This window comes from Aspergillus aculeatinus (genome assembly GCF_003184765.1).
Source record: "Aspergillus aculeatinus CBS 121060 unplaced genomic scaffold BO66scaffold_35, whole genome shotgun sequence".
In the NCBI taxonomy this organism is placed as follows: Eukaryota; Fungi; Ascomycota; class Eurotiomycetes; order Eurotiales; family Aspergillaceae; genus Aspergillus; species Aspergillus aculeatinus.
The window spans coordinates 117,208-130,962 of record NW_020291504.1 but is presented as its reverse complement, the minus strand read 5'-3'; the positions used below and the strand labels follow the sequence as shown (position 1 = coordinate 130,962).

The window sequence follows — 13,755 nt, the reverse complement described above, 5'->3', positions numbered from 1 at the left end:
GCGCACCCTCGTTGCAGACACCCTGGGAAATGATTGGCACCGTGTGAGACGTGCGTCCGGCGTCCACCGGAGTCCGCAGCATGTTGTCTCTCACTCAGTGAACACATGAAGAGAAGTAAGGTGGACGATGCAAGGGCGGACACATCACATGACCTGCATGTCATATTGCCCATTGTCCACCATTTCGGGGATCCCCGGGGCAGAAATAAATCCCGACCGGCAAATAAAACAACCTTAAGATATGTGAGCCAGTCTGACCAGTCCAGATGAGCAATTGTTATTCGTAGTTGGACGAGCAATGGTGGAATCCAGATGGGGAACCACGAGGAAAGAGGAGCAACTAAGCGACAGTGCCGATGGTTCGGGCTTAACGATTGGACTGCAAATCGACGGAGAGTCTGGCCAGCGTTGGCCAGTGGTAGGCAGACAGACAGACAGAAAGCCGGCCCTGCAGGCCAACTCCGGGCGAGAAAAGCTTCCACTGCAGTGCACTGCAGCTCTAGCCATTTCCGCCGCGGCTGGTTCTTGCATGCTGGCAGTAGCACCGCAATTGCAATTGCACCGCCCGAACTCCCTCCCATGGAACCCGCCTCCGCCCCCCGAGGCGGTAATGCGTCTCATTGGTCCGCGTTGGCCGATGATCGGCTTGGTGACCAATTCCGTTCACAAATTTCCCTCCAGATCTGCTGCAGTTGCGGCGATTGCTTGTCTCGGCGCCGGGCCGATTGCTCGTGTGTGTGTCCACTGTGTGCCTGGCTCGAGTTCCATACTTGCCAATTCCCCATCTTCTTTCCCCAGGTCTTCGGCATGTCAAACCATTCCCTTCTCTACCGAACTTCATCTGGCCCCAGCTGTGTTTTTCCGGAATCTTCTTTATAACCCTCTCCTTCCCCTGCTGATTTCCTCCGTTTCTGTCTCTATTCATCCATCCACCATTGTCTGCAGCATCCCGGACACTTCCTCCCGACCTTAAGTCACCCTTTACCCGTTCCGTCGCTGCTTCTTCCAACACTTCCACACACCACCCATTCACCAACACAATGGACACTGTCCACGGTTCCCCTCCACCCTACGCTACCGACCGCATCGACGAGAAGAAGGATGCTTCCGTCGACCTTGAAACCAGCTACAAGCCTGGCTTCGAGGAGGCTGACGCCTTCGGTAACGAGGAGTTGGCCGAAATCAAGTACAAGACCTTGAAGTGGTGGTACGTCTCAACTGCAGCTCACTCCGCGCTCTTCATTCATGCTAACGTCATCTACAGGCAATGCGGCTTGCGTAAGGGCTCCTGTCAATGAGACTGACTTGCTCCCACTAACCACTTTTCCAGTCATGATTTGCGAGTCTGTCTCCCTGGGTGTGCTCTCTCTGCCCGCAGCCGTGGCTGCTCTGGGTCTCGTCCCGTAAGTTGGTCGAAGGTCGATCGCACGGGGCGTTCACTGACCGATTGCTCATCTAGTGCTATTATTCTTATTGTCGGCCTCGGTATCCTCGCCACGTACACCGGCTACAACATCGGTCTCTTCCGCGAGCGCTACCCCCACATCCAGAACCTGGCTGATGCCGGCGAAATCCTGCTGGGCCCCTTCGGCCGTGAGCTGTTCGGCCTGGGCCAGTTCCTCTTCTGCATTTTCGTCATGGGCAGCCATCTTTTGACCTTCCGTGTCATGATGAACACCATCACCGACCACGGTACTTGCTCGATTGTTTTCAGCGTGATCGGTATGGTCATCTCCATGGCTCTGTCGGTTCCCCGTACCATGAAGGGCATGACCTGGATCTCTTTCTTCTGTGAGTATTCCTGATCGTTCCGCTCTGGATCATTCGCTGACTGGTGGCCCAGCTTTCCTGAGTATCTTCAGCGCCGTCATGATCACCATGATTGGAGTCGGCGTCCAGGACCACCCCGGTCGTATCATCGAAGCCACGGTCGACACTTCTCTTTACAGGGCCTTCAGCGCCGTCTCGAACATCGTCTTCGCCTACTGTGCCCACGTCGCCTTCTTCGGCCTGATTGCTGAGATGGAGAAGCCCAAGGACTTCAAGAAGTCGCTGTTCATGCTTCAGGGCTTTGAGATCTGCTTGTACACCACCGCGGCCATTGTGGTCTACTACTACGTCGGCAAGGACGTCCAGTCTCCCGCCCTGAGCTCCGCCGGTCCCCTCTTGAAGAAGATCGCCTATGGCATTGCCATTCCTACTGTAAGTCGCCTGTTCTCTACCTAGACGGACATGAACTAATTCCTGGTTAGATTGTTGGTGCTGGTGTTGTCAACGGTCACATCGGTCTGAAGTACATCTACTTCCGCACCTGCCACAAGTCCGATCTCATTCACAGCCGCGGCTGGCGCTCGGTTTCCATCTGGATCGGCCTTGGCCTTTCCTGCTGGGTCGTTGCCTGGATCATTGCCGAGGCTATTCCCGTCTTCAGTGACCTGAACGGTTTGATTGTAAGTTGCTCGCGTAAGCATCATCCAGCACAACACTAATCGATTTGCAGAGCGCTCTCTTCGCTAGTTGGTTCAGTTACGGTCTCAGCGGTGTCTACTGGCTCCACCTCAACTGGGGCCAGTGGCTCTCCAGCCCCAAGAAGATTGCCCTCACCGTGCTCAACATTGGCATTGCTCTGTTCGGTCTGATCCTGTGTGTCCTGGGTCTCTACGCCTCGGGCACCGCCATCCACGACGACGCGAACAGCAACAGCTTCACTTGCGCCAATACCGACAGCTAAACATGCGACTTGGTGTTCTCTTTCTTACGACATGACACGACCTTCTCGTTGACGATGCGATGCATACCAATGACGACGGATCTCGTTGATCGCATTCTCCCACTTATAGTTTAATGTTTTACTACCCGCGATGCATCATGTCTTGAGTCTTAGCAGCTGGACTTCTGCTATCCGAAGGGCTTTCATCTAGCGAGCGTTGTTTGCATGACCGCGGTCGCATCGTGATATCACTATTCCATGGCATAAAGGCGTTAGGAGACTTGATTTGAATGACATGTGTTCTGTTTGCAATTTCCGAAGTGCGTAGTCTAGACCTCTGCAGATGCTATAGTTACGTCGACAACCCCAGGTTCGGACATACTGCGACTCGCCCTCGGCCCTCAGCCTGGGCAACGACGTAAGGTTACATCGGGGATGGGATCTGGGGAAAGTCGGCGCGTCATGGCCGCTCCGTCGTATGACTTTGACAACTGGGGTTGCGGGGAAGCGAGCCATGTGGAGTTTTCTGTACGTAACGCGGTCCGGGGAAATGTCGTGATCGACATTGCGCGAGTCCGGCGTCGGAGGGGGACAATGGCTCTGGAACAGCCCAATGCCGTGTCAATCCATGCCCTGTAGAAGGAACGTGGCTGTGTCGATAGCTTGACGATAAGAGAGGCATGCGATGCTGAGGTGACCTTCCCGCGGCTTCCGGGTTGTCCGATTGTACCGGGTTTCACGAAAGTCTGCGGGAATTATGACGCTGGACAGTGGTTTTAGGGGTTGAGTTGATGCTTAGAGCAGCTGGAAGCACTGGAAGTACGGATACAGGTCTGGATGGTATGTGAGTGTATAGGTGGTGGGCACTTGGCACTGTACGGCGCATCAGGCATGTCTTAGAGTCGCGGGTGTGACATGGTATCTTAGGGAACTGCAGCCTGAGGCATTCTGCTACAGATGCACCAGCAAATCTGGCTACACCGCCAGATCCACCGCTTTAGCCGGCAGAACGCTCGCAACCTCGCAAGGGAAATTCGGGATTTGACCACAAAGAGTCCCCAAAAACTGGAGCTGGAAAGTGGTAGGTTTGGCCTGCACTCCACACCACTATGCTCACCGCTTCCCCCGGCAGAACACTCGCAACCTCGCGAGGGAAATTCGGATTTTGACCACAAACAGTGTCCAAAAAAGCAGGCCGGAAAGTGGTAGGTTTAGGCGGTGGCAGAAACGTCCCCCACATAAGACACACACACGTGACTCTTATCGGTCGCGATAAGGAGGCTGTCGCCGTACCGACCTTCGTCTCGGCTCGGTCTTCCCTCGGGATCTTCAGCTTCTTCGCTTGAACTAGTCTATCGTCTACACAAAATGCATCACGATGCCCCCTCTCCGGCCCCATTCTCAGCGCATTGACATTTCCACACAAGCTTGCGATCTCTGCCGGAAGCGCAAGGTCAAATGCCAGCTCCCAGACTCTCCATCTGGAGCACCAAATTCACGATGCGCGCGCTGCGAGCGATTGAATCGGCCTTGCACCTTTCTCGCCCCCTGTAAAACCAGAGGCCCGAAAAAACGGTATGTTCGGTCTCTTCCAATGAATGGCAGATCTCGAGGTAACACTCAGCAGGTCCCAAATCAGTGTGGTCCAGGCCGTGGTACAACAGCCCCGGCCGGCGAATGAAAGCCATCGCAAGGCAGGCATCTGCGCCGCGGACGATCTGTGCGAGGAAACTCTCTTCCACCGCATCATGCAAGATTATCTGGACCACGTCTACCCCCTCGTTCCCATCGTTCACCGCCCCTCTTTCCAAGAATGCCTGCGCCGAGGCCGACACGAGGAAGACACTGGGTTCCTTGCCTTGACCGTCGCCATTGCCGCAGTGGTTGTCGCGACGATGCCCAGCAAGTTCCGGTCGTACCGATCGCACGACCCTCCCTTGCGCTTTGCCACGCGCCGTGAGATGGTTCGCTTCTGCTACGAGAAGAACCTGGGCTTGAGGACGTCCTACTACTTTGACGAGATCAATTTCCAGAAGTTTGCCGCCTCCTTCCTGCTCTTCGCTGCCTTTCTGCAGCTGGGAGACCATAATCGCGCCCGGATGCTGGATGTGGAGTCGATGCAGTTTGCTCGTCTTCTGAATCTCCATTCTATCTCGGCTTACGACGGGCTAAATTGCATTGAGACGCAATTGCGGAAGAAGGGCTTCTGGTTGGTGTTTTATGGGTTTGTGTAAGTTCGACTTCCACATTGCCGCTAAATTGTACACTGTCTAACGTTATCTGCTTTCACTAGCCATTCGCAATTGCAGAATATGCTCGGCGAGCGGCTCTCGTATCTAGATCCTGTTCAGCTCCAACTAATCAACCCCGACGATCTGATGCCCCTCGAGGTTGACGACGAGTTTATCTTCGAGCACGAGGTGCTGATGCCGCCTGTCCCGACATCATGTCTGACCACCGGATTCAATATTCACTCACGCGTCTTCTGGGCTGCCATCCGCAGCCCTCATCCGAAGAACGGCCTAGCCGAACCTTGCGCTTGTGTTCGAGCCCAAGACACTGATGTCCGGTTGGCATACCTGCGGGACCGGCTACAGTGCATGCAGAATTTGCTGCACGATGTGCCACCATCGCTGCGGCTCTGGGAAGTATCGGGCAACTCCCTCCAGGACTTGGCTTCGGATGAATTCTCTGCTCTGCTACGGTCGTCGTTTGAGTCCATGCGTGTCAACATCCACGTTACTCATCTCTGGCTGCAGAGCCTGCTCCTTGACCAATTAGAGGCTTCGCAGGCGGCGCAAGGTCTGTCAGCAGCCGATAGCCCGGGCTTGAACACATCCCTTGCAGACACAAGAATGCTCTGGCGGACAAGGGAGGAGCTTTGTCGTCAGCTTTTCTTTCTGCTCTACAATGTTCCGGAACTCAACCTGGAAATCAACGGTCTTCATCTAGCCTACAAAGTGCGGGATATCGCCTCCGTCATGTTGACTTGCCCGTTCCAGGCCGGCGAGCCTGAAGCAGAAAGAGCGGCAGAGTACATCCGTCTCGCTACCGAGATATTGTCTCGGCTTGACACCAGTGAAAGTGTGAATACGATGAATTTACAGGCCTGGGTCGATACAGATCGAATTCGCCCAACATGAATTGACATTTGTTTTACTTGCACTAGATTCTCTCAAACTCCAGACCAGAATGTCGTCTCTTCCACGTCCACGGAATCCTCCAGGAAATGTCCACGGCTACTGGTGCCAACCAGAATCCAATATGTACCACTGTGACTACACCAAGCGCTGGCCTTCTCGTCCCAGAAGCTGGTCGCGCGTACCAGATCAAGCGGCATTGTGACTGCTTGCTCTGCATCAGGTTCCAAACGGATCTTCCGGAACTCCTTGAGTTCCTTCTGAGGACGCTTGAGTGGAGCTTGTACTGGAGCCACATACACCTGGATCACTTCTGCGCCAGCCTTTGTGCCGGTGTTGCGCACCTTGCAGCGTACATGGACGTTGTTATCTGCATTCCGCTCCAGGCACAGGTCTGACAGTACGAAGGTGGTGTAAGAAAGACCATGTCCGAAAGGAAACAACGGCTCGATCTCCGCTTCGTCATAGAATCTGTATCCAATGTACACGTCCTCTCCGTAAAGGACTCGGCCGCCTTCGGAGCGGAAGTTGAAGTATGTGGGGTTGTCTTTCAGACGGCGGGGGAAGGTCAAAGGAAGTTTACCGGACTGTGTGATGATCTTGTTAGTCGGGGTCCTGAAAATGAAATTCAATGAGATGCGTGAGCTTACCGGGTTCACGTCACCGAAAATGACATCGGCCAGACCATTGCCCGTCTCGTTACCCCCATACCATGCATGCAAAACAGCCTTGGCTTTGTCAATCCATGGCATCTCAACTGGTGTTCCGCTTTGCACGACAACGACTGTGTCGGGATTCGCCTCGAGTACCCGTGAGATCAGTTCGTCAGTGTGTGGTGGTAAGCTCATGCTGGTTCTATCCTCGCCCTCTGATTCCCACTCAGCGCTCAACCCGGCCACGAGGATCACCTGGTCTACACTGGCAGCTAGCTCCACCGCCTGCTCAATTCCTTCCTGAGGGGACAGCTGCTTGCATGCACCGAATCGAAACCCGCCATGTCCAAAATCTACCACGCCGGGAATCTTGAATTTTGCAGTCTTGGCGCATCCCCATTGCACCTGAACCCTGTAGGATCTGCCGGTTACAAGGTCTAGCGTGCCAGTTTCCTCCATTGTGCCGCTTCCGAGGAAGCTGGGCCCCGGTCGCTGTACGTCGGCGTTGTTCACCAGCAGATTTCCGTCCACGTAGAGCTTTCCGGTGCCACGGACGCAGAGACCGAAGTCATACAGCCCAGACTCTTCAGGGATGAAGTCGCCTTCGGCTTCAGCATACCACACTGATTGCAGTTCGGGATGGTTGTAGTCCAGAAAGAAGACCTGGGCGTCCGTCTCGTGTCTGACTTCTAGTGGCTGCCTGGTGAGAACGGTTGGTGGGTCGTTGAAGATCCTTAGGGTGAAGCCCATTTGGCCATCGCTGGTCTGTAGCCGCTTACCGAGCAAGGGCAGCATCTGATGACCGTACACGCCTTGTGCAAACTCGACGTCAGCTTGAGCTACACATGTGATGCCCTCAAACGGTGAAATGGCCTCATATGGGTTCAGCGCAGCACTACCCCCGCCGCAATAGGTCGCAATCTTCGAATTGGGACCGATCACGGCGATCTTCTTGTGTTTGTTCAACGGAAGGACGCTGTTCTCGTTCTTGAGCAAGACAATTGCCTCTGCCGCGATCTTTCTCAGAAGCTGTCTATCTTCCTCGCGGTTGAGTTGTTGTTCTGGTGCATGCTCAGGGATCCCGGATCGGCTGGCTTTCTGTATAAGCTTCAAAACAGCTCGCACGCGAGCGTCTAGCGTGGCCGTGGAAACTTTGTTGGCGGTGATTGCGTGGGTAAGAGCACTGCCACGCCATCTGGAGGGACCTGGCATTTCCAGATCCAGGCCCGCCTGGACGGCTTCGGATGTACTGTAGGTACCAAACCTGTCTGCTTTTAGTTATGGCTCGCATGGTACGAGGAACTGCGCTTACCAGTCACTCATCAGCAGCCCGTCCCAGCCCCATTCGCTCCGCAAAATGTCTTGCAGGAGGTTTGGACTCTCGGAGGCGTGGATACCGTTCACTTTGTTGTAGGCCGTCATGATCGCGTCTGGTTTCTCCACCCCGATTGCAAGCATGAAAGGGAGGAGATAAATCTCCCGCATGGCCCGGTCTGTGACAATCGAGTTGACGGCCATGCGCTCGTGCTCCTGGTCGTTACATACAAAGTGCTTGAGGGTGGCACTGATGTTCTTCTGCTGCAGTCCCTTGCAGTAATGGCCAGCCATGATGCCCGAGAGAAGAGGGTCTTCGGAGTACGATTCAAACCCTCGCCCGCCCAAGGGCCCTCGTTGGATGTTGATGGTTGGGCCGAGGATGACGTGGGCGCCTTTGGCTTTGGCTTCATCCGCCAACAGACCGCCCACCTCCTCCGCTAGATCTCTATCGAATGTGGCTCCTAGAGCGGTTCCGCACGGTAGGCAGGCTGCCGGGACGCTGCCGAAGAAGCGCGTGCCGCGGACGCCATTCGGGCCATCAGACAGTCGAATCGATGGGATTCCGAGGCGGGGAATGGCGACCGTGTGCCAGAAGTCATCGCCTGCGAGAGCCGTGCGTTAGCGATGCGATTGACTTTATGGTGCTGGACCTACCCGTCAGAAGTGCGACCTTTTCGTCGAGTGTGAGCTGTTTTAACAGTACTTCCAGATCTGCATTTGCGATCTGGGCGAAGGCGCTGTTCGTCTCCGGGGGAGGTGGTTCAACGAACGGCATGTTGATGGTATGTCCAGGACGCAATGAGAAAGAACAAAGGAGAAGGGAAAAGGCTTTGAATTACCTGCGTCGCCGAATGCGAGCGATTATGGATATGTTCGCTGAAATTAACGAGAACCCAACCCCGGCGACGACAATTGACCCTAACACCTTCGCCGATGAGTAACTTGCAGAGTGAACATGGAGGTGGATCCCAAGCTTTGATTGTACACCAGACGGTATACCGAATGCCGTCATGATTGGTTGTCAGTGTCATCAACCCAGTGGCTCCATCGTCCGCAGTTTCGCCTTTTTCGCCGTTTCTCCTTTTCTCCGTTTCTCCGCTCCTCCCGCGTGGCCCGACCCCCCAAACCCTCCCCAACAATTCTCCACGTCTCCTCCCGTTTCTACCCCGGGTATTGCTGCATATCCGGGTGACAAGCCGATGGCCGATTGTATGGGTTGACGAGCGCACGGATTAGACTTCCATTGGCTGCTCGTATCATTTCTCCGCGTTTTCAGCCACAAGGAAAAGGTCGGAGTTTGCCCACGATGGGAACAGGTTTTACCTCGCTTGCATCATACTCTGCTTCCATACGAAAAAGTCTTACCCCGGCTGAGCAAGGCGTGAAATGAACCATCCGATCGGAACAATAGGGACTCTCAGTTGGGATAAAACCTTTGCTTTCCCTCGTGGCTGGTCTAGCATTTCTTGGTTTTCTTAACCACCTTTTCATCTAGAACCTTTGTCAAGATGGGCTCGAGCAAAGAAGACATCCGCGAAAAGCCTACTGCAGGGGATGAGCTTGCTGCAGTCCTGCCAGCTGGCGATAGTCCCTGGTATCGACAAGGCCATCTCCTGCGCCTCAACCTCATTATTCTCTCTCTGGTTATGTTCTCCTCTGCCAACGGATTTGACGGATCCCTCATGAACGGTCTTGAGGCTCTGGATCAATGGAAGAGCTTCATGAACCATCCCACCGGTGCCAAGCTGGGGTGGCTGAATGCCATCTACTGGCTGGGCTGTGGTGTCGGATACCCGACGGCCTCGTGGATTGCGAACAAGTACGGACGCAAGCCCGGCGTGTACGTGGGGTATGTCTTTCTCGCTCTCGGCACTGCGTTGCAGACGGCCGCCCCCAACCCCGTGGCTTTTATGCTGGCTCGGCTGTTCCTGGGCTTCGCCTCGGCGATGTTTGGCAACTCGGTTCCCTTGCTGATCAATGAGATCGCCTACCCGACGCACCGTGGCATCCTCAACTCATTGTTCATGTCCGGATGGTACGTCGGTGGCACGGTCGCCGCATGGGTCGTCTTCGCCTCGCGCACCTACCCCTCCTCGTGGTCCTGGCGGCTGCCCTCGGTCCTGCAGGCCCTGGTGCCCGTGGTCGGCCTGCCGGGGTTCCTCTGGGCGCCCGAGAGTCCACGCTGGCTGTTGTCCGTGGGTCGCGACGAGGAAGCCCGCAAAATCCTGGCCCAGTACCATGCGGCAGGGGACGACTCCTCCCTGCTGGTGAAGTACGAGTTCGAAACCATCCGAGCCACCATCCGCGCGGAACAGGAAGCCCACAGCAGCGGCAGCTACGCGGAGATGGTGCAAACGCCGGGGAACCGGTGGCGGCTGATGATCTCCGTCAGCTTGGGGTTCTTCGCGCAGTGGTCCGGCAACGGCGTGGTCTCGTACTATCTGTCGTTGATTCTGACCTCGGTGGGCGTGACCTCCGTGCGCGACCAGACGCTGATCTCGGCGTGTCTGCAGATGTGGGACCTGGGCTGCGCCGCGCTGGGCGCGTACCTGATCGACCGACTGGGTCGCCGACCGCTGTTCCTGGCCTCGGCGGGCATCATGCTGGTCAGCTATGTGCTGGTGACTGCGCTGTCGGGCTCGTTCAAGTCGACCGGGGACTCCGCGACGGGCGCCGCCGTCATTCCGTTTTTGTTTGTGTTCTTCGCGGGCTACTGCATTGCCTTGTAAGTTTGCCTTCTTCCGACCTGACCCCTTCAAGCTTGCACTGTGCTAACAGGTGATGGCGAAGAACCCCCTTTCTGACCGCCTACCCCTGCGAGATCTGGCCCTACCGCCTCCGCTCCCGCGGCCTGACGGTGACGTGGTGCGCCACCATCGTGGCCATGTTCTTCAATACCTTTGTCAACCCCATCGCGCTGGATGCGATCGAGTGGCGCTACTATATTGTGTTCATCGCGGTGCTGGTGGTGTTCGGCGTCACAGCGTATTTCTGGTACCCGGAGACCAAGGGGTATTCGCTGGAGGAGATCGCGGTGATTTTCGACGGGCCGGGAGCGGTTCCACGGGTGGGCGGTGGAGTCGAGGGGGGGAAGGCTGGGCGGGAGGGGAAGGGGAAGGGGGACGAGGTTGTTCATGCTGAGGATGTTTAGTGGGTTGTCTGAGGGTGTGTACTTATTGCCCATTGATTCTTCTTGCACTGATTGTGAAGGATGGCAGCAACATGGGGTTGGTGCTGTAAATATATTGGTCCTATGATTGGGTTTACATATACAGTATACTATGTTCTTCGACCTTGTCCCGCTCCTTTCCGCAGAAGTATAGCCCATATTGAATGTTCTAGCTAAGGGATAGAGAGTGTATCTTCGCAACAGTACGGGATGAGCATTGGATGTAGGGACGTCCTCCAGGCAGGCTGGCAGAATCTCCGGAAGGACGAGGACCAAAGTCGAACAGCTAGTGCCTAAGACCAAGGAAAGGGGGTTACCAGCGAGAAGCGTCAGGATATAGGGCCGCTGTTTCGGTTGGACAGCCACGGTGCTCGCACTTTTGGTTGTTCCCACTCAAGAGGTCTGAGGCAACAGGGCATACTGCATAGTTCATGTCTGTACCTATGTGTCAAGCTACACTGCACTTGGGAGAGACGTCCGTCAGCCTGACAGTATCCAATTGAGAATTTCCACTCCGATGGGGGGTTCAATGCGGCCCCGCTACCTCGCTGTCGGGTCCCACAGGCAGCGCCGCTGGTCGCGATCACGGCGGATATCAGGCTCCTTGGGGTGTAGATGTCTTGTACATCTACAGGAACTCAAGCTAAGCATCTCGATGTGTAGTATAAATAACGCATGCTTTTATGCAAGTATATACAATGCACTCTCCCCAATCCCACATCAAAAGTCTATTCTAATCTATAAATGCAACCAACCCAAATGCACCAACCAACACCGGGGGGGGGGGCATCTACCAGATCGCCGCGACCAGCGCGTCCAGCGCCGAACTCTGCGTCGAGGCATTGACCGTCGCCGCATCGACGGGGCCCGACCAATCGACCCCGAACCCCGTGGCCTCAGTACGATCATTGGCCCACAGACTCGCCGCCGACGCATTGATGACCCGGGCGTAGGTCTCATTCGGCGCGACGCCCTGCAACACCTTGAGATTCCGGATAAAAATCCCCTTGAACTGCGTCTCGTTCGAGTCGCAGCTGTCCGGCTCGCACGATTCATGGATGACGTCGTCCTCGTCGGCCAGCGCCGCGATCGCCCCCTGCGCGATCCGGGCCGCGGCAGTCAGGTACGTGGAGTTGGAGGCGTGGCTGCCCGTGGCACGGTGCAGCTCCACCAATCCCCCCAGGATGACGCCCTGGTTGTACGACCACACTGTCATCCCGTTGTTGGTGCACGCCCCCGTCAGCCCGTCGTTGATCGTGTGGTCCGCGTTGATCAGCCCGCTGCCCTCGAACCACGCCCATTGCCGCTTCGCCCAGTCCAGGTAGTAGGCCCGGCCGCTGGGGGTCGCGACGCGGTTGGCCAGCGAGGCGCCCAGCGCCAGGAACAGCTCGTTGCTGATCGCCCCCACGTACACGTGCGTGTAGTCCGAGTCCAGGCCGCCGTTGCCGCAGAGCGAGGGCCAGGCGCGGCTCTATCCAGTGCATATTAGCATGTGTTCAAGCAATAACCCCTCCGGTTGAAGTAAGAGAGACGGCCCCCGAAGGAATGCAAAGGAATGGAAAGGAAAGGATGAAAGAAAAGAACGTACAAGATGGTAGAACACCCCCTCCGCCAGCGCCAGATAATCCGGCTCCCCCGTCACGTCGTACGCCGCCACCCACGCCATCCCCCACCACATGTCGTCGTCGTAGCTCCCGTCCAGCCACAGCGAGGCGTTGGCCGCCCCCGTCGGCTGGCCGGGGATCGTGTACGCGGTCCCATTCGCCGCCGTGTAGTCCGCGTCGATCCCGCGCGCCGGGTACGGGTTCGTGTTCGTGGCCACCCGGAAGGTGTTCTCGATGACCCCGGTGGCGATGGTGGCGTTGACGGTGCTGTTTTTGAGGGCCAGGTTGGCCAGCGTCGTCAGGCAGTTGGCCCCGTTCCACCAGCCGCACGTGTTCCAGATGCCCGTCGTCGGGTTGTAGTAGCTTTGCAGGGTGGTGAGCGCCGTCACGGCCCGGGTCATGGCCGTGTGGTTGGTCGCGGTGGTGCCGCTGGCGAGGGCCAGGGCCAGGGCCAGGGCTAGTCTTGGGGTGTGCATTTTGGGGTGTGTAGTGGAGAGTTAAAGGGGGGAGGGGGGGGGGAGAGCAAGAGGAAGAGCGTGAGAAACTGCATGGTATTTCTCGGGCACCTCCCTTTTATCTGTCCATTGAGACACAGACAGGAAAAATCAATCACATCGCTGTGTCTCCACTACCGAGAAAATTCTACGTATGCACACTCCAAATCCCCGACCACAGATCACAGTGACGGATCACAGTGACGGATCACATCCCCCATCCACATCCACGGTCTGTCCTGCAAGGAGGGCCGAAAAACCCGCAACCCGCCACACCGGACTGGACTGATAAGATAGGCCGATTTACCGGGCTACGTAGGGAGATGCGCGACGCTTGGCAGGCACTGGCACTGCAAAACCCTGTTCCTTGTTCCTTGCATTAGCACCTGCATTAGCGGTGGCTGGGAGGGGGGGACCTGGATCCTGGCCAGGCACATCCGCCGAACTTTTGGCGCCTGAGCTGGTTTGTCTGGTTCGTGAATTTTCTGCTGGTGGATAGCCAGTTCGCGGTCGTTCGTGCCTATCCGCCCTGGATCGACTCATGGGTCGGTGAACTCTGTCGCGCGACTGGCTTTTTGGGCTCGGGAGGGAGATTGAAGTGGTGTTTGGTTCCGAGAGGGAAGAAGTTTTCTGCTGACTTTCGTCCACAGTGGCTTTGTCTCTGGGAG

At 56.3% G+C, this 13,755-nt stretch overlaps 5 protein-coding genes across 5 annotated transcripts; 3 read left to right on the top strand and 2 right to left on the bottom strand.

The window, feature by feature from the left end:
* Positions 1 to 817: 817 nt before the first annotated feature.
* Positions 818 to 3,020, top strand: BO66DRAFT_472770 (neutral amino acid permease). Its single transcript, XM_025652985.1, has 7 exons — positions 818 to 1,207; positions 1,265 to 1,278; positions 1,331 to 1,403; positions 1,460 to 1,791; positions 1,844 to 2,202; positions 2,253 to 2,450; positions 2,501 to 3,020. Exons 1-7 carry the CDS (start codon positions 1,041 to 1,043, stop codon positions 2,729 to 2,731), a joined length of 1,374 nt encoding a protein of 457 aa, XP_025502132.1. The 5' UTR covers positions 818 to 1,040; the 3' UTR covers positions 2,732 to 3,020.
* Positions 3,021 to 4,088: 1,068 nt separating this feature from the next.
* Positions 4,089 to 5,853, top strand: BO66DRAFT_377622 (Zn(II)2Cys6 transcription factor; the record flags this gene model as incomplete). Its single annotated transcript, XM_025645764.1, has 3 exons — positions 4,089 to 4,337; positions 4,405 to 4,940; positions 5,004 to 5,853. 3 exons carry the CDS (start codon positions 4,089 to 4,091, stop codon positions 5,851 to 5,853), a joined length of 1,635 nt encoding a protein of 544 aa, XP_025502131.1.
* Positions 5,514 to 8,595, bottom strand: BO66DRAFT_455377 (beta-glucosidase H; the record flags this gene model as incomplete). The annotated part of the gene is made up of 4 exons (XM_025652085.1): positions 5,514 to 6,437; positions 6,501 to 7,752; positions 7,816 to 8,422; positions 8,475 to 8,595. The coding sequence occupies 4 exons, from the start codon at positions 8,593 to 8,595 to the stop codon at positions 5,886 to 5,888; spliced, it is 2,532 nt and encodes an 843-aa protein (XP_025502130.1). The 3' UTR covers positions 5,514 to 5,885.
* A 400-nt stretch (positions 8,596 to 8,995) lies between these two features.
* Positions 8,996 to 10,971, top strand: BO66DRAFT_421617 (sugar transporter; the record flags this gene model as incomplete). Its single annotated transcript, XM_025649973.1, has 3 exons — positions 8,996 to 10,545; positions 10,611 to 10,878; positions 10,933 to 10,971. Exons 1-3 carry the CDS (start codon positions 9,329 to 9,331, stop codon positions 10,969 to 10,971), a joined length of 1,524 nt encoding a protein of 507 aa, XP_025502129.1. The 5' UTR covers positions 8,996 to 9,328.
* Positions 10,972 to 11,710: 739 nt separating this feature from the next.
* On the bottom strand, positions 11,711 to 13,101 carry BO66DRAFT_353138 (putative glycosyl hydrolase). The gene is made up of 2 exons (XM_025644800.1): positions 12,578 to 13,101; positions 11,711 to 12,460 (listed from the first exon to the last, which is right to left on the bottom strand). Exons 1-2 carry the CDS (start codon positions 13,067 to 13,069, stop codon positions 11,780 to 11,782), a joined length of 1,173 nt encoding a protein of 390 aa, XP_025502128.1. The 5' UTR covers positions 13,070 to 13,101; the 3' UTR covers positions 11,711 to 11,779.
* Positions 13,102 to 13,755: the final 654 nt, after the last annotated feature.